Consider the following 26,779-nt stretch of genomic DNA (forward strand, 5'->3'; position numbering starts at 1 on the left):
GTAGTTTTTTTTTTTGTTTGTTTTTTTTTTCCCCTTGTGTCAACAGTATAAAGCTTACCTATATTTGGAGAGGGCTTCCACAGTATCTTCTAAAAAGGTCATTCTGAAGAGGCCCTGAGGATAGTGGCTGCCCTTTGCTAACAAATGCATTTTAAATGTGAGTAGTTACTCTTTTATAATATTTAACTTTTTACAATACAAAGAATGTAATTTCTCATCGAGTCTTTACAGCGTCACAACACATACAGGTATTACAATAGCCTGCAGTAAACACATTTGTTACTGTAGTCTACGCTAACAAAACCTGTTGTCACAAACGCAGCATAACGTCCATCATTTAGCGGTTTCCTTTTTTGGTTGTTTTTGTAATGCCACAAAATATTATGCTTCAGGAACCTGTAGAACAGTAAAAATATGAATCAATAGTTATGATGGTCTGTCATTTCAGAGCTGAGTTGGGTAAAATAATACACTCCACCCTGCATGTGTGTAGGCAGTAAAATGCTGTAGAGAGCATTACAAACCATTTTTTCTTCACCTTCACATTATGCTGAAATATTCTCACATACACAGTTTATTACAGAAGCAAAAATTTATTTTTATTTATTTATTTGTCACAACCATTGTGCTTGGAAACAAGTTGAGGCTAAAATGAAGACTTTCTCAAATTTTAATTTAAGTAGTTGCGGTTCTCTTCACTCTGTGTTTAGATGACCGCAGCTCGAAGTAAATTGAGTGAAACACTTCTGCAGCTAAGAATTGTTTGTGTCTCTCGAAGGCCAGTTTTTGTATAAAAACAATCCACCTATGTGCTGTTTAGAAGTGAAATGGGCATTTTTTTTTACATGTTTTCATGCCTCGCAACCCCCTCAGTATAAGCGTCCGCGTTACCGTGCACTTATTGTATGCAGAAGTGTAATCTCGTCAAACTGGATTTTCTTAATGGGTAAATGGTGAGAAAGTCTTTCTTGCAGTGATTATCAGCCTCTAACTTCGAATAGTAATAAAAAATAAAAATAAATATTAACTTGTAACCAACTCATAATCTTATTAACTGGTTAAGCCTCACTTGTAGTTTTTTTGATTGTTTTTTGTAATTATTGAAAGTGCCATCTCTAGCGTAGTTTGACTGTGGGTGGAGAAAAAATTTAAACTTGAGTATAGAGCAAGGATGTCACTAAATTCTGTGTAAAACTTACGTAGGCATCTGGGCCTGGGGCTTTGTCTTGGTGCTTTAATTGTTTTTTGTATCCTATGGTTAGAGATACATTGAAGATGTATAGAGCCCCTCAGGTATGCCTTCATTGCTACCCAGAGTGGCGAGGTTCCTCGGTCATTAATTTCAAAGAAAAATCCTCTCTGCTCCTAGACATTTGCAGTAAAAACCTGTTCAGAAATATCTGGATGTGTGGACATTGACTTTCATGACATTCATTTATTACATGTTTTAATTTGCTTGGGTAATTACGTTTAGTATTCTATTGTCATTGTTTGATATCACATGTTAAGGCAATGTTTTATTTGTGATGTAAAAAGCCTTTTTGCTTTTGTTAAGCATGTCTATATTGTGTTGTAGAACTCGGCCAAAAGAGAGAAATTTTACTTTAAAGCCTGTCCTTAGTGATTAAAGAAACTATGCCAAAGCTATAAATAGTACTTACTGGTGATGTGGCATTGGCTTAATCCTTGTACAGCCTGCCTGCTCAGCAGTACATTGCTGTTTGATGGCAGTTAAATGTAGCGCTGAAGAATTATGCTCATGCAGTGTAAATGTAATTTACTCATGTTTGGTGTCATTCATTGTCCATGTAAGGATAATATTGCTATCTAAGGGAGCTGACTTGCCAGAGGATGATTTTTATGGGTTTAGGGACTGTAGTGGTTAAAACACTGGGCTGTTGATTCCTGGTTCAACACGCTGCCACTGTTGAGCAAGGCCCTTAACCCTCTCCGTTCCCTGGGCACTGCAACAAAGGCTGCCCATTGCTGTCCCTGCTGTGTGATTTATTAATAGTGTGTATGTATGTTATTACTGCAAAGATGGATTAAGACTGGAAGTCTGATTCCATGATTGCTGTCTATGGTTCCTCATAAGAATTTCTTGTGGTTATTTTTGGCCTGTTTAGCTAAATAATTGCCTCAGTCATGTTTTAGTTAACATTCCATCAATCACTGTCTGGTTTGTTACAATACATTTTACAGGTGTTTAGGCTTTATTTATTTATTTGTTTGTTATTATTATTAATAATAATAATAATAATAATAATAATAATAAATATTAACATTAGTGAATGTAACTTTACATAGATGTACAGTGTAGGTAAACATTGGCCTTGACTGAAGCTGCAATTATTTAATGACTTAAGTAAAATATTTATTTATACATGAATGACTTGAAAATCTAACTGTTCAAACCACTTGGTCTGCAATGGACAGAGGTAGCAGTACTTTGCAATGAGTGCTAAATGGGTTTATTTAGTGCAGATTAGATTGTCACCCGACAATGAACTACACAAAGGTCTGTCTGGTTTGTGACCTGTAGCTGTGCTGTCTGAAGAGGATAAAAGCTGCCTTATTTGGGTTAAGATTATATTAAATTTTAGGTTAGATATTTATTTTTTAAATTGACAAATCAACTACTAAAAGTCTTGGACTTTTAGCTCTTCATGCCATTTTCAGATTGTTACTCATTTCCTATCATTTTGATCCACCAAACGCAATTTAAGACATGGTAAGGTTGTGCGCGTGAGCCTTGTAGGTACCTTTAATACTTTCACAAAGTAAAGACATGCTATATACACTCTCAAACATAAAATAACTGTGTGATGTGCTCACAGCTAAATGGGTGTTTCATATGCAAACACTGGTGACAGCTGCCATATGTTTTCTTCTGTTTTATTGGTTCTTAATCTCTTTTAATATTGTTTAAATGAAGATCAGATGCCCATATTTAAATATATGAGGGAAAGGTTTTCTTTTTATGAGAAAGTAGTAATGTGGTTTGAATGTGTAAATTTGATCCTTAAGGGATTTTTAATATTTAAAACTCATACTGTAGCTATACTGTCTTGTATTCCAGTGCATCTTAAAATTAGAATATCGTGGAAGCTTTTGCTCAATTTTATTCTAAAGGGTTGTCAGTCATATTTTTATATTCATTATAAGTAAGCTCTTTTTTGGCTTTAGAATATTTCACAAGATCAAAAAACTTTTAACCTAATTAATTTATACTTGGTTGGGGCTCTATTATTGCAAATTACAAGCAATCAGCTTGTGGCACTAAGATGTTATTAAAGCCTCTTGATAGTGGCAGTCAGCTTGTCTTGCTGGGTCAGGTGGGTTTCATCTTTCTTCTAATGCCTGTATGGGGTTTAGGTCTGGAACGTTAGCTGCCCAGTCAAAGTAATATGGTCAGCAAAGTATATGGTAGTTTTGGCACTTTGGGTAGGTGCCAAGTCTTGCTGGAAAAGGAAATCTGCATCTCCATAAAGTTTATCAGCAGATGGAAGCATGAAGGGCTCTGTTCCTGAATCTACTACATTTTCCCTTCCAGAGAACATTTGCTGGATAGCTGTGAAGTTCTCAGTCTTACCCTTATTGTGGTTGCATGTGGTTTTGGGTTTTTTGTTTGTTTGTTTTGATTTTTTTTCTTTTCTTTCTTTTTTTTTTTTTTTTTTTTTTTTAAGTGGGATCTTATGGTCCTGAATGGATTACAAGTGATTGAGGGTTATTTTTTATTTTGTACTATTGTACTACCTTTACAGCATATTGGCTACTTATCTATTATTTTGCCTCTGTATGTAAAACAGCTAGTGGGAATTGCAGGAAAAGCATTTGGTGAACCTTTTCTTCTCTACATTTCTTTAATTTAAAAATGGGACTCTAATCTTGGCTTTTAAGCATTTTGTGTTCATACTATTTTGTTGAAGGATGGGACTTCATCTAAAGAGACACCATGTTGAGTCAACCAGTGATCAGTCTCCTCATGTATAATTATTGTAGAATGTAATGATCGGTGATGAATTTATGTATAGTGCGTGTAACATCAACTATTAGTTGCCAACTAATTTGGTTATTGACTTTTTATTTAGGCACAGTTAAAGCTACATTCTGTTGGTCATGATTACTTAGTGAGTAAACAGGCTTTTTGGAACTTTCATTTGGTGAATGTTGAGAGGTAGAGGTAATATAAGTAAATCTAGACAAATCTCTTGAGGTGAATTACTTAATGTAATGCTTTGTAAAATGCATTTAGTTTTGTATTCTGAATTCTGATTCCATAGTATTTAGTGGTCTATAGAGTTATTATAGAGTGTGTCTGAAGAATCTGTTGATCAGATGTAGTTCAGCATGATGTATTAAATGAAAGTGCTTTTTCAGTACTACAGGGTCATTGATAAAGCAGTAACTGGTAATTACATTACATTGGCAAATGACATTTTGTTCAGCTTATTAGCAAGTCAAAGCATTCATGCTAATTTAAGTCACATGTGATGTGCAAAGATGCTGATTAACCTCTGAGGAGTTTTAATCAGAAAGTACATTTTAGTTTGTTCCTTATATTCCTGGAAACAAATCAAACGTAAATTATTCTGAAACAAAATATATTAACCCGGTCAACTGTGAACATTGGATGAATTTTCCATTATTGTTGGACCATTCTAATGTGTAAATTCTTGCAATGCCTTAATTAGGAGACCGGTGGCACTACACATTTAAACTTGCCAAAGTATGTGAACAATGATGGCTGATGTAAAAGTTCTTGGGGAGGAGGGTCAAGAAATCTTCAGTCATGGCCACCCAAGCGTTGTGTGGCATATGCTTAGTAATAAACTATAGTGGACCTGTTCTTGGTTTAATTTCCACATTTATTTGCTCTGCTCTACATTTTTACTGTACTACAATCTCATAAGACACCATAGTAAGATGGACCCTTTTAACACTCCTATCCCATTAAGTGGAAATGGTGGAAAATCACATCTGGTAATTCTGTCCTAATCCAAGAGTACAACTGTCAATAAGGTGCTTTACTTGTTGTCTAAAGGATCTTTGTCCTCTCAAGCAATGTTTTTAATTTCATTTTTTTCCCCTTCCCTCCCTTTAGAAATTTAAAATGGCACAGTTTTAACTCTATACACCAGTATCAAAATAAATATTACATTCTACATTGTTCTAATGAAGGATTTATGATAGAGAAGCATAGTCATGGTCAGTCTTTGCTGCCATAAACAGCAGGTAGGGTATTTTCATAGCTAAAAGCACCATAAAAGAGAATGCTGTATAGAGCATAACAGTAAGCTTATGCTGGATAATGTAAGGAAAATGGAATGATCTTGGTCCTTTTTTCAAAACTAGGCTTTCTTATAGGTCTACATAATGTAACAAAGACTTGTAATAAGAATAAAAAATGTTTTGAACTGCAATTTAACATGCTATGTAGTGACTGCAGTCTGGCAACTACGTTTGCCTGATACTTCTCTTCAGTATTGAAGTAAACATTCATGTAATGTGTTAGTAACCTTCTGCATATCTTTCTTTTTCAGGTTTCTAAGCATTAAGGGGATTTAATGAAGCAGAACAGAAGAGTGGTCGTAGCAGGAATTGCCTTTCAATCATACCTTGGCATTTCGGATTAATTTCACAAAAATCTGCCAGGCACTGTGAGGCAACAGCTTTCCTGTTAAAGAACTTTTGTTTATATATATATATATATATATATATATATATATATATATATATATATATATATATATATATATATATATATATATATATATATATATTTCAGCATATATAGATAAAATGCTCTGCATATATCTATATATTGGTATGTATATACTATATCCACAAAGAGAGCAGGCTTGGTATGGAATTTGAAACTGTAGCCTTTTCTATCCTGTCCCTGAAGACTTTTTTCCCCCCTTTTTATCCACGATGTAAGACTTTAGAAAATGGTTGATTCTCTGAGGATATTATTGTGCATATGCCAATGTTTTCCTTGTTTTCTCATTAAGATAAATCAATAACTTGGCTTTCTTTCTCATTTTTGTCTTATGCCACTGGTTGTCATGAACTCAAACTCTTTTTTTTTTCAGATTGGAATCATTTTCCTGCTTTTTTTTTTTTCCCCCTCAGTAAGCAGTTTTCAGAAGATAAAATTTGTAAGAAAGGCTGTTTTGTTATAAAAGAATCTTGTCTATTACTAAGCAGACATTGTTCTTTTTTTCCTCTTAAAGGGTAATTAAGGTTCTGCCTGCTGATGTGTGCTAGAAGAGCTTCTAATGTGAAGATGAAAAAAATTCTAGTGACTACTAGATTTCTCTTTAGAACGCTGCATTAACTGTTATTGTACTTGATATTCTGAAGTAAAAATAAAAGAATGAAATCCACAAAAGCATATTCATTATAAATTAGGCATCACTTCAGTAAACCTGTATATTAATTGCTTAGATAAAAATTGTATGTGTAAACTATATGGGTTTCTTTGCTGTTTCGAAAAAATTGTTGATTGAAAAACTATTCATAACAAATAGCTGTGATGGCCATGGTGTTTGGTTGTTTTGTTTTTTTCTTTTTCTTTTAATTTTTTTATTTTTTTTATTTTATTTTTTTTATTTTTATTTTTATTTTGAAAAAAGGGGGAACCTTTCCATAATTTTATGGGCGTTTTTGTTTTTTATTTATTTATATATTTTTTTGGAGACACAAAATCCGTATCAGTTTTATTAGTTACCTGTATTGAGTCTTGGATGAATCATTTAGGGAAAGGTGTTTAGTAGGTTTTTTGTTTTGTAGTTTTGTTTACTCCTACCTGCAGTAAAGCCCCACCCCCTTTAGTAGCAATCTTTTGCTCCCCAATTCTTGTCCTCTAATGTTGAAGATATTCACTTTTACTATATATATTTTGGGTCTTTTTGAGGCAATTTGAATTTCTCCATTTTCGTCTTGAGGTATCTAACTTGGATGTGGGCTTTTCCCTTTTTTTTCTTTTCTTTTTTTTTTTATTTTTATTTTTTTAATCCCCCCCCCCCCCCCCCCCCAACCACCACTTTTCACTGATGACCCAGCTTAAACAACTCTACTGCTGGATGTTCTATACAGTGTAACTTATTCCCTTTTAGCATGTCAAAATAAATTAAAAAATGTCTTCTGAACTTTTGACCCAGTCTGTAATTTGAAGAGTTTAAAGTTTAAAACGTGAATCACACATTTTGATTTATTGATATTGACCTCTAATTCTTTTTATTAATAGAATTTGTAAACTACTTCACCAACTGAGCAGTGTGATAATGGGTAAAGCAGTATTTGATGCAAAAATCACCATTTGGTAACAGGTAATCTACTTGGTTTTTCTGGAGGAGATCAGGGAATGTCACACTGAGCCAGAGCGAAAGGCAGGGCCTAAAAGTACCGCCACAGATCCGACTGTACTTAGTATGCAAGTCCTCAAAACTGGTTAAGATCCCATCCATGTGTAGACCACCAAATTGAATTAGCCCTTTTTGCACAACAGGTCAGAGTGATGAAGGGTACAGTGTGCTGAAAGCCATTCACAAGCCTGATGTGAAAACTGGCAGGACTTTAGACATCAGGCAGATGCTACAGAAGTGTTAAGAGGCTGTGCTGGGGATGAGTACCGTCCCTGGTGTTGTGTGCTGTCTTAATGGCATCTTAATGTCTGTTGTTGCACGACTACAACCGAACTGGGGTGTTTTGGGGGCCATGGACAGCAAAGCATGTTGTTTTTTGGTTTTTTTTGGGGTTTTTTTTTGCATTTGTTTTGGCTGGTAACATTGATTTTAGCTGATAAATTTTGTAAAGGTCTTGTTTTTGCTCACCAGAGTGATGTATCGCATAATATGATCGGGACATCCCTACCGTGAACCATACATCTCCCAGAATGTCAAAGGGACAGAACCAAACCTGCCCACCCACCTCCCACCCCCCCAAAAAAAGTGCTGGCTTCCCTGAAAGGTTCTTCATTCGGAAAAGAGAGAATTTCACGCAACCCCAAAAATGGGCTGGCCAAAATTATTGGTTGCATGCGTTTTAGGGAGGAAAAAAAAATTGCTTCCTATAACCATCGAGAAGTTTCTTACACCTCTCAACAGAAATTTGGGATCACTCTGCCTAAGCAAATTGCTCCAGGTCTCTCATATTTGAAGGGTTCCTTCTCCCAAGGGCAGTTTTTAGATCTTTCCACAGATCAATGGGATTTAGATTCAGACTCTTTGCTGGCTACTTCAGAACTCTCCAGTGCTTTGTTTCCACCCATCTATGTGCTCCTTAAAGTGTGTTTGGTGGTGTTGTCCTGCTGGAAGATCCATGACCTAGGTTTTAAACCCAGACACCTTGTGACCCAAAATCCTTTGGTTATCTGTAACCAAATTTCAAGATGCCTTGCCCAAATTTAGGTTGCCTAGTTCCAGAGGCAGCAAAGTAACCTTAAAACACTTTGAAACTCCCACCGTAAAATGATGTGCTTTACCAAAAAGCTTGTGGCGGATCTTTGCTTACTCGCGTCTTTTCTCTGTCAGCAGTGCTCCTGTGTCTCCAGCTATAGCGTTTTATTTCATTCAAATGTCACCGGATAGTTCGAGCTGATACTGATGTACCCCGAGCCTGCAGGTCAGCTTGCATTTCTTTAGAACTTGATTGGGGTTGCTAATCCACCCTCTGGACTATCCTGCATTGCAATGTTTCATTTTTTTTTCTCTTCTGCTCATGTCCAGGGAGATTAGTTTTAGTGCCATGGATTGTGAAGTTCTTGATTGTTGCGCATCGTGGACAAAGGAACATTAAGATCTCTGGAGATGGACTTTTGGTTCTGACAATTTTAGTCCTCACAGTTCTTTTCCTCTTTCTGTTCTCCATGCTTAGTGTGTCACACAGACACACAATGCAAAGACTCGGTCAACAACTTCAATCTGGTTTCAGGTGTGATTTTTATATTGCCTATTGCGTTTTAATGAGCATCACATGCTTGAAACAGTTATTTACCCCCAATTTTGAAAAGGTGCCAATAATTTTGTCTGGCCCATTTTTGGAGTTGTGTGAAAGTGTCAAATTTGCCTTTTTCCTCTTTTTTTGTGTTAAAACATACAAAGGAAATAAACATGTGTATAACAAAACATACATTAGCACATGCTTTGTGTGTAACCTCTCTTGTAATATAATTATTAAATAGTGCCAGCATCCAGAAATAGACTACAGTAGTAGTCTTGCTGTGTACAACCAACTTGCTGTATAATTACTTGTTACTTTAGTGTACTTTTGCCTACGGGATCACACTTTTTTTTTTTTAAATTTATTTTTTTATTAGCTTTTCTAGGTATCTACACTGCTCAACTCTGACACAGCTGTCCTGCTCTGAAAGAGTGTGCTTGTATACTGCACAGTATTTGTACAGTAAGCTTCCAGGGGAAAAAAGGGCCCAAAACACTCCCATAGAAATGCATTTAAATGTGTCTGAACTTTTAACCCAAATATTCAGACTCTGCTACTGATCACATTAAGCTACAGCCTTCAAATTTGGCACAATTGTAGAACTAATTTTATGGTTTTTTTTTTTTTTTTTTTGTAACACACTTTAGCAACCCTCTGGGTTACCATAGCGACGACCTAGCAACGCCTTTGAAAACACTTGTCAGCATACCAACCACTTTGCGACACCTGGGATACCATTTTGCGCCTCCCAACATGGTGAACACCTGGTATGTCAAGCAACCATTGTAGCATCAGTTTGGCAACTGCCTGGCAGAGCGAACCATTTTAGCTGTTCCACCGTTCTGCGATTCTTTCAGGACAATGTCTTTTTTAGCATCATTGTTGTGTTGGCTTGGTAAAGTGTATGGAATTTGTCAAGTTTCAAATGTTTTTACCGGTCACATTTATTGAAGGGGGGGAAAAAAACCCCCCCCCCCACAAATAATTAACTAAGGTTGCGCTTGTAGAACCAGTAGCATAGTTTCAGGCATTGGTAATGGGCATATATACATTAACAACTACCTAACAACACCATTAAAACCACTAATGGCAACCTACTGGAATACCATAGCAACAGCAAACCAACCACTTGGCAGCACTGTATCAAGCAGTATTAACTTTCTCAACGTTGTTTTTTCTAGTTTCGAGAGTAGTTCGAGAACCATAAAAATATGGCGCTAGACCCTATATCAAACCAGGTTGCATGTGCATCTAATGGTCAACAGAGGCATAAAACCAATTCAAGATTTGCCATTCACACACCACACACATGTCTTGGATATAATGGCAACAGCTTAGCACCACTTTACTGCAATTTACTGCTCTTAATAGTTAAAGTAAATTGTAATTTTAATCAGTTTCTCCTCGAGCTACACTACCAAACTCTGCAAGAGCTAGATTCTACACACGTTTTTGTACCGATCCAAAGTATGGAGTCCCTACAAACAATATCCGAAATCTTTTTCCAGAAAGAGAATGAGTAACAAAAACTTAATTTTCGTAGAGGTCATGTTTTTGAAGCTAGAACCAGTAACGTATAAAGCATAATGTGCATTATGCTATTTGAGCTGAGCCGATCCAAGGGTTTTTGTAGAGTTGTCAGACGTTTGATACGAATGAATGGCAGAAGGTTCAGAAGTGATCTCAAAATGGGCAGCTCTCCCTGTCTGAGCATGGAGCAGCTTTGGGACAAACCATCTTTTGAATAGATGTTTTTACAACCCACACATTGCTCCAACGTTTATGGACACTGCCCTGTTAGCTAATATGTATTTTTGGACAAAAGATTTGGCACCCCACATTTTAGCCACTTGTTTTCAAAAGCACCTGGTAACCGCTTTGAACTGCTACACCATAGCAACATTGGTAACAGCATAGCAACACCTAAACCACAGCAATACCTTAGCACTTGCCTAGCAACACCAGAAATACATTTGTACTACAGTCTTTAACTGTATAACTACAAAGAGCGCCTTTGTGGTCACTGGAGCAGATCAAATGAGCAAAGAGTGGAGATACTGGCAATTGTGTGTTAATGTGCAAAAAATGCACCACATGCAGTTATAAATTCTACGATTCATCCAAGTATAATGCAGTAATTATTATAATTTTAAAACTTAGCTACAGACCTTTTTGCCTCTGCACAACCAAAAAAATGGTCAGCATGTCGACCTCCATCCATGTCATTGTAAAATACTTTTTCCCTCTCACCAGCTTTTTTCAGCAGATAAGAGGCTGCATTGATGACTGAAGATGAGGTCAAAAGTGGGTACTCATAATTTCAGAAAACTAATGTTTACATTAGTCTTGCTGTATGAATATTTAGAATGTCAAATTCTTTGAACATGTAGCTCTTAATGTATTTCTGTGTTTAAGTATGGTTGCATTTACACTATACAATATTGCTATAACCCATGGTTGCCCATATGGAAAATATATTCAAAACATGTTGGTCAAATACAGATCATTTAAAATGTATTTTAAACATATTAGGCATATATGAAGTGGCCAATTGACATATTTCATTTTAAAAATATATTTTATTTAAGTTCCCGTTTAAAAAAAATGATATTAATCCAACTGTGTATATATTGTGTATATGTTTCTATGACACTTGTTTTGATATGTTAAATGTACGTTTGCTTACACCTAAGGTATACTACATAGGAGGAAATCAGGGAGGAATCAGTCCTGCAAGGGTTTCCTGATTAGCTTTCCAAACCAAAACATACCAAATGCGCTTCATCATTTCTTTTCCCAAAAAAGCGACCAGCCGAACATCAAACATTAATTCCACTCAGTCAAATACACAGCATATTTTTATTACACTAACACAATGTCATGCTCTGTAGGGGAATTTTTCAGGACTGTAAGTATTGTATGTATAGGCTATTTTCATGTAATTTGTCTTAGTTTTACCACATGCTGGGTAATAGGAGCAGACAAATGGTGACTTCGTTATCTTAAAACAATAAGGTCTATCAACTTTACACCAGCCTGACCTTCAGTAAATGGACATCAAAGACCAGCTGATTCAAAGTGTGAATGTCATGTAATGCACGGTCATCATGTTTGCACAATGCACTGTCATTTGTGGGGTATAAAAGTGTAACTGACACTGTACGGGAAGGTTTTTGTCAGACGCAGTTCTGACAAAACTCTAAAATGACCCGACAGATGGCTCATATACACACACAACCTCAACTAAAACTAAACTAATGTCATAAATGATTAAAAATGCAATAATAAAAATAATAATTCCAATAGATCGCATTGTCAGTGTTTGTGGACACTCCTTCTAATGCATGCATTCAGCTACTTTATGTCCAAATGTACATACACAGCTTGTATGGTCCCTGTGGAGAAGTGTTGCCAATAGAATATGACTCTCTGGAGCTGATGTACAAAATCTATTGGCACCATGCCTAATGCCAGGCATAGGCTAGAGATGTATAAAGCCTCCCATGATTGAGGTGTAAAGCAGTGGAACTGTGCTTCCTGGAATAATGGTGCTCCAGCCAATACTTGATGAGGTGGGATGGTGATCATCCAACATCCTGACCTTACTCTGAGAAAAAATGAATGAGCAGGTACCCCAATATGTTTGTCTATATAGTGTATACACATGGAAAAATTAATTCTCTACATAATTAGTAGCCTAATGTAATACATAGAAAAATTATATAAATTATTTATAAATAATAATGTGGTGTGTGTAATGGCATCTTTAAATTTTTGTTTCTTTTTACATTCAGAAACATAAAAATTAGTTGTATCTAAAATGTGCAGAAAATACTTATATTTATGTGTATTTCCTGAGGATGTATTCTCTTATTTTCTCTTAGTCTTGAAATGTTTGGTCACCCCTGGTTAAATTGCACATTTTATTGATTCCTCCCTCCCTTCAGTTACCATAACATATGCAAGTACCATATCAATACTCCTAAACCACTACAATAGACCTTTATCAAAGTCACTGCATTGTACGTCCCTCAAAAATCTTTGTTTGTGTGATGCTGCATGTCTGCCACAGTGTGCTGTTTACCACTCACAGAGCTCAGTGGTAGATGGGTTCAGACGGAGTAGTCGGATCAGCTAGGAATCTGCATGTTATGACATTTGCAAAGCACTGTGGTTATTTATAAGTTTGGGTATTTCAAATGAGGTTGTTTGGATTTTTCAAAGCGTGCTCTGTACCATGCCCATGTTTCCCCTGGGAAGGTCGGTAACAATTGGGGGCTTGTTTGTGGAGCATCATTTTGTAGTTGGTTTTCCACAGTGTAGCAGCTGGATCCAGAGAAAATGGTACATACACAAGATACTAGGGGCAGTGGTGGCTCAGCGGTTAGAGCACCGTGATATTGATAACAGGGTTGTGGGTTCGATTCCCGGGCTCGGCAAGCTGCCACTGTTGGGTCTATGAGCAAGGCCCTTTACCCTCTCTGCTCCCCGGACGCTGGAGTTGGCTGCCCACTGCTCTGGGTGTGTGTGTACTCACTGCCCCTAACACACAGGTGTGTGTGTGTGCGTGTGTGTGCAAATGGCTAGTCCGCTTTAATGTGTCAGCCTGTTCATTTGCCATGAGAGAAAATCTGATGTATCGACTTGTCAATCTAATTATGGAGCTTGAGAATGGTTGAGATATTTCTGACCTGTCTGCTAATTCTGTTTGAAAGGCACCAGTCGTCAAGAACCCAAGGGTTGTTGATACCTGTAAGTTGACAGGTACTGCCTGATTTCGTTACATTAGTCTTTTTAAACATGCGCCCATCTCAGCACACAGTTCCATGATGATAGCTCTTGGAAACCTAAATCGGCTCATTAACCAGTTATCATCATTCGCAAAATATTATGTTGTATGAACTGATATCAGTGAGAATGGTTTGAGCATTTACTCGCAGTTCTTTATTTTACCATTTAATGTGCCTTTTGATGGGCTACGCCTGCCTCAAACCTTGCTTAAATATACACTCTAAGAACTTAGATGTCATTTTTTTCTACGCATCTACTGTGTCAAAAGTACACATTTTGTGTCAATCCTGGATTATTTTTAACACGTGTAATATATCTTGATAATTTGCATACACATTTGTGTATTAACCCTAAAGAAAATACATTTCTATCAGAAAAAAATAATAAATGAGTTGTACTTAGTTTTAGTATAAAATATAAGCATCTGTGGATAAAAAAAAAAAGTTTATTATTGTAGATATTAGAGGAAGTGGGAATGTTGTGGTGCAGTGAAGGGGGGTGGGGCCTCTGGTGAGTGGCTGCACCGGTGGCGGATTAAGTTGGTGAGAGGTGAAAAGGAGAGTGAGGGATTTGGAGAGCAGCGGCGTGACTCGTGTGAGCAGTGGCCTATGGTGGTGTAGCTTTCTGGGGACGAGATGAGGTGACGCCAGCGTCCTAGACCTCGGAGGAGGGTCTGATCCTCAGGTGAGTTTGCAGGTGCAGGTGCTTTAAATTTGTCTAAAAGCGCCTGCGTCTTATACGTGTTTTTATGGTATATGGAATTTAGAGTATGAGAGGGTAAGGGGGACAGAGATTTACGTGGAGTTTTTTGGTTGTGAAGTGCAGTAAAGTGTGCAGTGGTAACTTACTGGGTAGTGAGCAAGTTTGGATTGGCTTCAAGGCAGGGGATTCCAGTGACTGGGTTCTTCTGGCTGATAATTGTAGGACCTTTTTACCTGCTCTCCCCTATTAAGTATATTAATTAAATAATAGTGTACTTTATTATTCTATATGTTTGTGTGTGATTTGTTCTGCCTCTACTCAACAAAGGTGGTGGCAACATTTGTGTTCGTTTTTTTATTTATTTTTATTTTTTTGTAAACACTTGCCTAACCTACCTTTTGCTTAAATGCATTTTGCCTTATATGTGGAACATAATCTTGCACATGCAACTTATGTTATGTGATTGTCTTAAATAATTACATGCTTCTGCTTGAATTGAATTGCTAGTAAAATTGCTCTTTAAGTGTCTGTTTAAGTTGCACTAAAGCATATTTACATAATTCAATTTACATATTTTTTTGTAGATACTTAAAGAAAAAAATATGCTTGAATACTACCTCTAGTAATAGTGCCAGTAGCATGATTGCCAGATGATTGCCAGAACCACTTCAATTTAAAAAGCTTGATAAGGGTTAGGTAAAATGTATGAAGGAAAGGGAGACTGCTTCTTAAGAAGGTGGGAGGCTATTATTATTCCCAAGTTGTTGCTGTTGTGGAAAAGAGTGACCTTACCTGTGTGTTCCTCATTTTTGTGTGTGTGTGTGTGTATATATACTTTTAAAGGTTGGATTTTATATATATATATATATATATATATATATATATATATATATATATATATATATATATCACTTTAACTCAAGTGAAAAAAAAAATCCCTGACTAAGAAATAATTATTCTTCATAAAATCAACTGTTCCACAATTATTGGCACCCCTAACATTTCTTAGGAAATAAATGTAATTAAAGTATTTATGTCAATTCTACAGTAGTTTACGAAGTTGAGTATGTAGGAACAGTCAGAGTATGTAGGAACATTTCATTAGTAATTCACAACTTCCTGTTTCCCTGGGGCATAAATATGACGTGACACAGAGGCCATTTCTCTTCAACGTGGGAAAGACAAAGGAACATACCATTCAAGTAAGGTAGATGTGTGTTGACCTCCACAAGTCAGGCAATGGCTACAAGAAAATAGCCACTCACCTACACCTGTCCATATCTACTGTCAGAAGAATTATTAAGAAGTTTAAAACAACTGGAACAGTAGTAAACAAGCCTGGACGAGGACGCAAGTTTATTTTGCCACCACGCACAGTGAGGAGGATGATAAGAGAAATAAAAAGGTCTCCAAAGCTCACTGTTACAGAATTGCAACAAATGGTAGCTTCTTGGGGTCACAAAGTCTCCAAAACAACCATCAGGCGCTATCTGCATGCCAACAAGCTGTTTGAGAGGCATGCATGGAAAAAAACATTTCTCACTCACAATCATAAACGCAAACGTTTGGAGTTTGCTAAGCAGTACTGGAACTTCAACTGGGACCATGTGCTTTGGTCAGATGAAACTAAGATAGAGCTTTTTGGCAACAAATGCTCTAAGTGGGTCTGGCGTAACACAAGAGCTGAGTATGCAGAAAAGCACCTCATGCCCACTGTGAAATATGGGGGAGGATCAGTGATGCTGTGAGCCTGTTTCTCTTCCAAAGACCCTGGGAACCTTGTTAGGGTGCATGGCATCATGAATGCTTTGAAATACCAGAACATTTTAAAACAAAATCTGGTGGCTTCTGCCCAAAAGCTGAAGATGAGTCATCACTGGGTCTTTCAGCAAGATAATGACCCAAAACATATGGCCAAATCTACACAGAAATGGTTCACCACACACAGAATCAAGCTCCTCCCATGGCCATCTCAGTCCCCAGACCTCAACCCCATTGAAAACCTGTGGGGTGAGCTGAAGAGGAGAGGGCAGAGGAGAGGACCCAGGTCGCTGGATGATTTAGAGAGATTGTGCAAAGAGGAATGGTCAAAGATCCCTCTATCTGTATTCTCCCATCTTGTGAAACATTATAAGAGAAGATTATGTGCTGTTTTGTTGGCAAAAGGGGGTTGTACAAAGTATTAACATCAGGGGTGCCAATAATTGTGGCACACATGATTTGATGTTAAACAATTATTTCTTAATGTGGGATTTTTTTCCTACTGAATAAATTCACTTGAGTTAAAGGTTGGATTTTACTCTTTTTTCCATCGTGGTCCTATATTATTTAGAAAAAAACTCAATTTATTAGAAGCTAAAGAACACATCTTAACCAGGGGTGCCAAAAATTATGGAGGGCACTGTATGTATATATATATATACATACATATATGTATGTATATATATACATACAGGAAGCCAAAATACCGAACCTCATTTCAAAGTTTAAAGGTGTACATTAAGTCATATCATAATTTACACATGCTCCGAATGTCAACAGTTGCATTTCACACAAGTAATTTGGCATCTTTGTGAAATGCATGCATTGTCAGAGGCACTGGACTTCATTCTCATTTGCAGCCGAAGTTGACTTTCTCAGACATTTAGTTACAGATTTTCAGAAGAAACGTGTCTATTTTTTGTATGTTTTAGACATGTATTTACTGTCAAGCCATTTACCTTTGTACAAGCATCTTTATTTATCACATAATGCATTTGCACTGTCATGTTTATTGCTGTACTGTTAAGCTGTTCATTCTGTTAAAAATGAATGTTTTGCTATTAAACCATCATTATCCTGATTACGCATGATCAACACTTAAAAAAAAAAAAACTTAATATTTTGTTGCACAACCCTTTGCAATGAGACTTCTGCACCTCTCGGTAGGTATTTTGGCCCACTCCTTATAAGCAAACTGCTCCAGGTGTCTCAGATTTGAAGGGTGCCTTTTCCAGATGGCATGTTTCAGCTCCTTTCAAAGATACTCAATAGGATTTAGGTCAGGGCTCATAGAAGGCCACTTCAGAATAGTCCAATGTTTTCCTCTTAGCCATTCTTGGGTATTTTTAGTGTTTTGGGTCATTATCCTGTTGCAAGACCTATGACCTGCGACTGAGACCAAGCTTTCTGACACTGAGCAGCACATTTCTCTCTAGAATCCCTTGATAGTCTTGAGATTTCATTGTACCCTGCACAGATTCAAGACACCCTGTGCCAGATGCAGCAAAGCAGCCCCAGAGCATAACAGAGCCTCATCCATGTTTCACAGTAGGGACAGTGTTCTTTTCTTGACATGCTTCATTTTTCATCTGTGAACATAGAGCTGATGTGCCTTGGCATAAAGTTCCATTTTTGTCTCATCTGTCCATAGGACATTCTCCCAGAAGCTTTGGGGCTTGTTTGGCGAATTCCAGTCTGGCTTTGTTATGATTTGTTTTCAACAATGGTGTCCTCCTTGGTCATCTCCCATGAAGGCTCAAACAACGTCGGATGGTGCGATCTGACACTGATGTTCCTTGAGCTTGAAGTTCACCTTTTATCTCTTTAGAAATTTTTCTGGGCTGTTTTGTTACCATTCGTATTATCTGTCTCTTTGATTTGTCATCAATTTTCCTCCTAAAAACACAGCTAAAAACACCCAAAAATGGCTAAGAGGAAAACATTGGACTATTCTGAAGTGGCCTTCTATGAGCCCTGACCTAAATCCTATTGAGTATCTTTGAAAGGAGCTGAAACATACCGTCTGGAAAAGGCACCCTTCAAACCTGAGACAACTGAAGCAGTTTGCTGATGAGAAGTGGGCCAAAATACCTGCTGAGAGGTGCAGAAGTCTCATTGACGGTTACAGGAATCATTTGATTGCAGTGATTGCCTGAAAAGGTTGTGCAACAACATATTAAGTTAAGGGTACCATCATTTCTGTCCAGACCTGTTTCATGATTTTATTTTTAAAAATAATTCTGTTGAAGGGTGGTTAAAAAGCAATGTCTGACTTTCATTGGTTAATTTCCATAGCATTTTTATTATTACTTTTGTCAGATTGTCAAGTTATTTCTGTGACCATTGTTGGTTTTTCTTTCATTAACCAAGGGGTACCAACAATTTTGTCCACGTGTGTATGTGGGCCAGCCTCTCATCCTAAGCACAGCCCGACTCAATCCGTTTGGGCATTGATGGGTTTGAGAGCTAGCAGATTTAGGATAGGAGGGTAGGAGAGGAGGAGTAGCAAAAGTTTCTGGACGCAGCAACTTTTGTGTCTGTTTTCTCTTTCATTAAAGTATAAAAATGTTGTTTTACTGTATCTACTGTACTGTATTTAAGTTTTCAGAAACCATATGTCAGATTTTAGCTACTTTAACTATGCATCATGTCATGCATAGCGGTTAGAGCACCGGGCTATCGATAACAGGGGTGTGGGTTTGATTCCCGGGCTTGGCAAGCTGCCACTGTTGGGCCCTTGAGCAAGGCCCTTTACCCTCTCTGCTCCCCGGGTGCTGGAGTTGGCTGCCCACCGCTCTGGGTGTGTGTGTACTCACTGCCCCTAGTTCACTAGTGTGTGTGTGTGTGTGTGTGTGTGTGTGTGTGTTCACTACCACAGATGGGTTAAATGCGGAGGACACATTTCGCTGTACAGTGTACAGTGACAAATACGTGCACCTTTACCTTTTTTTGTTAGTTCAAAACGTCAAAAACATCAGTGTTAGTGACATCACCTACAACCTCCAGGGAAGATCTGAGGGCAATCCACTGTTCAAAGATGAGCAGAAAAATAGAGGTCATACCACTAGATGCAAACCACTGATGTATAAATCTGAAGGACAGTTTGCAAAAAAATAGAAATTATCTATAAAATTCCACTGAGGAGTACTAATAAAATGATTACATGTCAATAACATTTCCCAAACAAGGCATAATACATAACATTTTCCACTATTTGCAAAGATTCAGTGGTTTGTTTGCCTTACCATAACAAACTATTATATTAGTGTGTTGTATTGTATTGTGTGTAGTATTACTATTTCTGTGCAGAACAACAATAAAGCCAACATAGAAATCTTTTTAAAAGAATTTGTACTTTTTTTTTGTAAAATTTAAAAGAAAGAAATATATGTTTACCTAAACTTTAAATGTTTAATGGGTAAAACGCTCTTTAAAATATTAATATTTACTGGTCAAAAAACATAATTGTTTCCATCTCTTTCCTCACTGTATTAATGCTCACCACTGAAGAGCTACAGATATGCTTGCACTACAATAGTTTAGTGACAATGCGCCAAAACCAATACATTGGTTTTGCTGTACAACCAATACATTTCAAGAAAATAAGGTTACATTTTTAACTACCTTATTAATGTTCTCACATACTCACTTGTTCTGGAAATCTACACTATTACTGGTACAGAAATCAAGATTTGTCAGACCAAGCTATGTTTTTCCATTCTTCAACTGTTTTGTTGAGCCTCTGCCCACTGCAGCCTCTATCCTCAGTTCTGGAACTCGATGTGCTCCTCTGCTGTTGTAGCCCATCAACTTCAAGGTTTCACATGTTGTCCATTCATTCTGAGATGGTTTTCTGCTTTCCACAGTTGTACCCAGTCTTAAGTGTTTCTGTCTGCAGAACTGCTGCTCACGGGATGTTTTTCTTTATTGCACCTGTTATGCCCCTGTTGTAAGGAGCATCTTATCTCTACGAATATAGAAATAAAATAGATAAAATACAGTTTTGTGCCCTGTGCCTTTTCTTGTTTAATAATTTTTATGTCTTTTCCATATTTATATACACATTTGTATATTTGTATCATATATATTTGTAAACCAATTTATGTAAACAGTTAATAGTCAAATTCAGTTATATTTAATAATACAAAACATTAATATTAAGATTCATATCTAGGATCTTGAAAAGACATCACATCTCTACAGACAGCTGAACCTAAAATAAAGTTGGAAACAAAGGTGCACATCGCTTTAAACATCGCTGTTACCCCAGATTCAGCCGGCATCACGTGACTTTGACTAACAAACAAGAATTTGTTCTAATAAAGGTTTTCCTAATAACGCAATACACGTACATGTCCACTAGGTGGTGCAGATGTGACAGCACCATTCTGAAAAATGTGGCGTTTTAGTTGTTGACGTGAAGGTATCTGCACGATCTTAGGTTCTCAAACATATATGACTAATACTGCTGGAGTGTGAAACAACTCATGTTTGACATAACATTATTTCAGTGATGTCAAACTGAAGTCACTCAAATATTTATTGTAGCCTGATAAATACAACAGAATAGCAGGCCATTGTAGGACCATCTTGAAATCAACACGGTACCAATAGTATTAGCAAAGATGCTAAAATATATGTTCATACAATAGTTATTAAAATATCAATGTCTGCTCTTGTCACAGTTGATGTCAAATCAAATACATCCACCATCAGAAAGAGACTGCTTAAATATCATGTTCTTGCACTTTGCACAGCACCAGTTCTTTCACTCTGCACTTCTTCAACTCCTGCGCCCCAGGTTGGTGACATAACAACACTTAACCCTGGCTCAGACAAAAAATCTTACATTTGCTCTTGAGAAAAGTATTGGAACAATGGAGCATGTCAGAAACTTTGTGAAATTGATCCTTTGTTCCTGATTATGGCGGTGCACCCTAGTTTCCAGGCTGGGTCTGTTATTGAGTATTGGTTTAGTCTAAAATACAGTGACCTGCAAAGGTTCATGCAGTTGGGGTCAGAATTTCTGTTAAAGATGAAAACAGTATGGCTTTTACAGCATGGTAATGATCTTTACCACACCTCAAAATCCACAGTGGTCCACCTAAACAGTAGCCCAACCTTAACATCTTCAAATTACTGTGGTTGTATTTCAAAAGAGCAGTGAATGCAAGACAGCCCAAGAATGTTACAGAACTTTTGCAAAGAGAACGGGCAAAAAACCCACTAACAAGAATAGAGACACTTGTAGTGGGCTACAACATACAAGCCATCATACTTGCCGAACAAACTTACTAAGTACTGATCATGCAGAGGAAAGAAATATTCAAGTTAGAATCTCCTATTAATCTCATTAATTCTCCTACACATGATTAAGTCCCATTTGAGACCAATGTGAGATTTAAGCAATTTTGTCTGGTTTCTGAAATTCAGCTCATGAGAGACAACCTCTTTTTGGTCAGATTGATATCACTTTTCTCATGAGAAGAGGTTTAGGAAGATTTCAGAAACCAGTAAAACATTGTCATCTGCTTTAATTCTCCTCAAAGATAGAAAAATGTAATTGTTCATTTGAGGTAACCAAACTTTTGCCCTTTTAACTTTTTTTTTATTGTAAAACTGTAACAAAAGGGAAAAAAATTATCATGTTTAAAACAAAGACATATTTGTAAAATTATTTTATGCCTTTTGGAAATCAGGCAATCTTTGCTATTAACAGAAACAAAAATAGTGCATGCCACTGTAAAAAAGAAGACCTTTGACCAAGAAAAACATTTTATTGACTTATTAAAATGTTTTTTTTTTTTTTACATTTTAGGGCTTCCATATAGGATGTAGACAATTTAGCAATTTAGGCAGTAAAATAATATTTCAGTGTTTGCCAGGAACCATAAATTATTCTTACTTATGAGCTGAATCAAGCCTAACTTGTCTAACTTAATAGCAACTACAAACTACAAACTAAGATGAACATTTCATTGTACTAAACATTTTTTATAATATATTCATGTTGTCTAACCCCACCCCCAAGAACAGTATTTCCAGGAATCCCCCCTGTGACTCTGCAAGGGATTCCTGGGAAAACTGGACCCCGGGGACAAGGAAGAGATAGCATCTTGCACAGCAAAAAAAAAAGAAAAAGAAAAATAACCCCTAAAACCTGTTTAGACACCCCTAACTGTAACTAAAATGATAAACTGATTTATGTTGTAGCAGTGCCCCCATTCCCGAGCTACAGTGCTTCATCTCAGACTCCCAGTTGACCAGAGATGCAGCACTGCACCTTGGGCCTGAGGATATTTCTGTGCAGGTTATACACATCATCTGCCGCTCACTTCTAGGACTGCCTGAATTGTTGAAAAGGAAAGAGAATGCAGAGAAAATAGAAAGTCGTTAAATGTATAGGTCTTAAATGGAACAAGACCAAATCAACATTAAAAGCTATTTTCTGTTCATATACATGACTTCTAGGGTCTTGTTTTCCCAGAAATCACCTGCACAGTAATAGAGGTTATTCCTGGGAAATAAAGACCTTGTGGACAAAGAAGAGATCCACAAAATGCTAATTATGCACCGCAAACCTGTGGTTTTAATATTTTTAAACACACATCCTATATCTGAATTGCTCTTTTGCAAGTTGAATCATGCTTTGTCTGAAAACAAAATCACATTTGGCCATCTATTGCATAGTGTGCAAGGACCTCACAATAGCATCACAACACTGCCCCCATCACAATAAGGTCTTCACAAACTCACTTGCCATTTACAACTTAACGTGTGTTTTTACATTTTTAAAATGAAAATATTTCAACTTTTTTTCATTTCAAGAGAAGCATCATGAGTATTAATTACATTTCTTCCACAAAGAAATATGAGTGACACAAATTTAATCCTGTGTTCTCCTTGGGCTGTTACTCCCTCTCTGTCATTTTGAAGTTAGTAAAGTTCAGTTATTATCAATTATTAGATTAGAATTACCTTATAGGCCTTGTAGAGTACCATGGTCCACCCCCAGCCACCACTCTGGATACTCTCTAAAAAAACATCTCTGTGCTATAATTTGAAGAGAAGACATTATTATCATCATCATATTGTAAACTGCCCTAAATACACTGGCTTTGATAAGAACTTTCAAAATCTCACTTTTTGAATTTTATTCAAGAACAAAAAATGTTTGCCTAAAGACAGGAAAGAAAAGAAACACAAAAATTCCTAACCTCTTTCTGAGTCTTTTCCAAGAACTGAGAGCTTTAGATTGTCTCAAATACCTCATCTGGAACCTCCCTGAGTCCATATAAGGAATTCTGAAGGGATTTTATTTTGGGATAATGGAAAATGTTGCTGTGGTTTTGATAAACACTCTTTGAGCCTCTCACAGTTAGTGATTGTGGAAGCAGATAGTTTGTCACTGGTCAGTGTGGCCTCCCCTCCCCCTTTCTGTCTCTTTGCGCAGCTCACATACATTCCCTTTTCTAGTCAGGTCTACTGCAGCCTGACATAAAAGGCAAAACGAAGTGAAGGTATAAGAGAAGCCCAAAAAAGCCATAGTGGCTGTAGTTAAGTGTCTCTCTGTGCCATTTAACCCAGATTATTAATATATGTTTTATATATATATATATATATATATATATATAACAAGCTGGACTAAATCAAAGGAACCTTGAATTCAGTATAGACATTCAGAAAAATGTTCCTGTATACAGACTTCAGGGCAAGTACATAGTCATACTGATAAAAAAAAAATGGATTATAATCACTTCTTTTATGCACCTCTTACCACACCAGCTGTGTTAACTCAAATACTGCCAACATTAGAGACACATTGAAACAAAAATATAAGGAAATTATTACTAATGAATACTAATAAAAACATAAACATACTTATGCCTGTTGCTGACTCACACCAAAAAACATTTTTTCCATTCAGTATACATCAGCTACCCTTTACATTGTCTGAAAATGTTATGCAAGAAGATAAAAAGAGAGAAAGAATGGGGGAGGGGGGGTGGTTATTCATGTTTAAGTCTGACAGACCAGGCTCAGGTTGTGCTCACCATTATGGACAAGGCTGAAACACTGTTTACACAGACACTGTGCTGATAATGGAGAGCAAGCACTCGAACACACCCAAACATTGCCTTTTAAGGTCCCCTTTCATTTCTCCTCATCTCCTTAAATAATCTCAACAGGAAATGTGAGGAGTGGGGTGAGGGGCTGACTTTTCGCTCAAATTCTGAGGGCTAATGTGCTCTAGAGCATTCTGTAGCCTCATGCTGCCTTTTTTTTTATTAATGTCTGTTCCTTAGACATAAGGTAGACAAAGGACTGTATTAAAAAGTGTTATATATGTGTTGTGAGTCTGAATGATCTATGGTTGTAGTCCTTTCACTGGATTAAGTTTTAATTCTCTCTGTAATTTTCAAGTAGCCAGTGGCTGGTGCTTGAGAGATTTGGAATCAAGCCTAAGTTATCATCAAAATGATGACTTTGTGATTGTGTATTGGGAGTAAAATTTCACAGAGTTCCTAAATATGACTAATGCAATGTAAAAGTATAATATTACAACAAAACGTTAATAAAATGAATCATAATATAAATGGAAGTTTGGAAAGTTTGGAACAAATGATTCTGGGTCAAAAAGAGTCCATGCTAGAAGTTGAAGGGATGGAAGCTATTTGTCATTTAGGGTTTGGGGCAGTCTCTTGTAAGTGCCCTCTACCCCTTGCTGTTCATGTGAAAGTGACCCTGGGATCAAGGATCCTTAGGGGCTTGGGGAGGGGAGCAAGTAGCACAGGGGACAGACCAGAGAAGCGAGGCCATTTAGGTCATGTGAAAGCACTTGGCTCTGATAGATCCCAGACTTTAGACTCTTAGGAAAATAAATAATATGCTTCCTTTCCCTCCCTCACTGTCTCCAGTTCATGGACACCCTCCTTGCTTCTATGTAATCTATCTGTCAAATCAGTGTGCAGATGGTTATTCAGTTATACAAACTTTTTTACACTACTACATTTTTTGTCATTTGGACATTTAAAAAAAATATAATTTCTATCTGGGATTTCTATATACATTACTCTGAGAGAATTTATATACATACATTATTAATTATAATGTATTATACAAACATTATTTATATACATTATATATACATTTATTTTGTGGAATGGGGTTATTGTGGAATGTGCAGATCACAAATGATCACAGTTTTTGATAGAATACGAATGGGTATGTTTAAGAAGGTAATAGCTAAATAGATACATAATGGCTAAATCATCTGACTCTTTACTTTCTGGAACATTCAAGGGATGTCTATTAGGGAATGGGTCTATTTGTCATCACTTTAAAGTTCCACCTCAGCAAAGTAAAACTTGGAATACCGCAATTTGTGATATAAATATAATAAATATCAGTTCCAATTTGAGATTAAAACATGCTGTTAATAAAGTGTAAGCAAAAAAGTTCATATTATTTCTATTATTTATTGTAGATAATATTTTTTCATATTTTATTTCTCCAAATTAAGATCTGCACACAAATGTTATACAAATTAATAGGACAGAAAATTATGTTGTACACACTTATCTAGTATATCCAAACTTTACATTTAATAAGATGTTGATAATATAGGACAGTTTACCTGAATAACATGAATATAGTGTAAAAAAAAAAACATGATATGAAAACAGTTTAGCAGGGATTATGTTACATTTATATAATCTATTGTAAGCATAACATATATGAAAACAATGCACAAACAAAGTCAGCATATTATAATATCATAAATAATAACTGAGACGAGAACAAACACTATAGTAATTAGCATAAAGAAGTCAAATGCTTCTGGTCATGGAAACAATTTATGACCTCAGGCACCAGCTCAAAGTACACAACTAAAAAACATACATTTGTTAAACAGCTTACCTTAGACTTGCTCCATGACTTGAGTTTTTTTGGGTTTTTTGAAGGTCTGTTGTCACAATACAGCTAGGGTAACAGACTAATGTGACTAGGAAGAAGACTGAGCTTCTAATAGACTTGGTGAGTCTTACTAACTGATGAAAGCCTCTCTTTTGAAGCACACATGACCTGGAGAGCTTCCTTTTACCTTATATGAGTCTCCATGACCCAAGCCTATGACCTGCAATGGGTCTAGAAAGGAGGGCTCAGGCTGAGGAGGAGGGCTCAGGCAGGGGTTGGGTGTGTTCTTCCAACTAAGGAAGCTACTTTTGACAATTTTCATATTTCTTCTAAATTTGGAGATTTCTGCCCATGCTAGAGTCTTGGCAGGTTGGACTGTGTGAGTCCATGTGGAAACCATTAAGAGGGCTCGATGCCATTCCAGGCTGCAAACACAAGAACTGTGCGGCGATACAGATAGAATAATGATAGAATAATTTACTAAAAGGTCATGGAACATAGGGCAAGTGGATTTAAAAAGTAATTGCAAACTCTGAAGTGCTCACTTTATATCAGGTAGGCTTATGTATTACAAAATATTTAGTATTTTGTAAAATTGTTCAGAACGCATTCTTGAAAATATAGCTGTATAACAGTTTTGCCATCAAACTGTTGTCATATT

The 26,779-nt window shown here is 36.7% G+C and overlaps 1 protein-coding gene and 1 long non-coding RNA gene across 5 annotated transcripts in view; one reads left to right on the forward strand and one right to left on the reverse strand.

Moving 5' to 3' along the window:
• Positions 1-12,251, forward strand: part of csnk1a1 (casein kinase 1, alpha 1) — a 37,715-nt gene extending 25,464 nt beyond the window's left edge. For 3 of the 4 annotated variants that reach the window (XM_072664074.1, XM_072664071.1, XM_072664075.1), the window contains one exon: positions 5,544-7,154. In XM_072664074.1, the coding sequence (XP_072520175.1) occupies positions 5,544-5,551 (8 nt within the window). In that variant the 3' untranslated portion in view covers positions 5,552-7,154. Of the gene's footprint in view, positions 1-5,543; positions 7,155-11,199 lie in introns of those variants that run through there. The other variant, XM_072664073.1, reaches the window with a different exon arrangement.
• A 6,003-nt stretch (positions 12,252-18,254) lies between these two features.
• Positions 18,255-26,245, reverse strand: LOC140541051 (uncharacterized). The gene is made up of 3 exons (XR_011977899.1): positions 26,122-26,245; positions 23,179-23,253; positions 18,255-20,167 (listed from the first exon to the last, which is right to left on the reverse strand). It is a non-coding gene; the product is annotated as an uncharacterized lncRNA (long non-coding RNA).
• Positions 26,246-26,779: the final 534 nt, after the last annotated feature.

The sequence above is a fragment of the Salminus brasiliensis genome, chromosome 19, assembly GCF_030463535.1.
Source record: "Salminus brasiliensis chromosome 19, fSalBra1.hap2, whole genome shotgun sequence".
Taxonomy (NCBI): domain Eukaryota; kingdom Metazoa; phylum Chordata; class Actinopteri; order Characiformes; family Bryconidae; genus Salminus; species Salminus brasiliensis.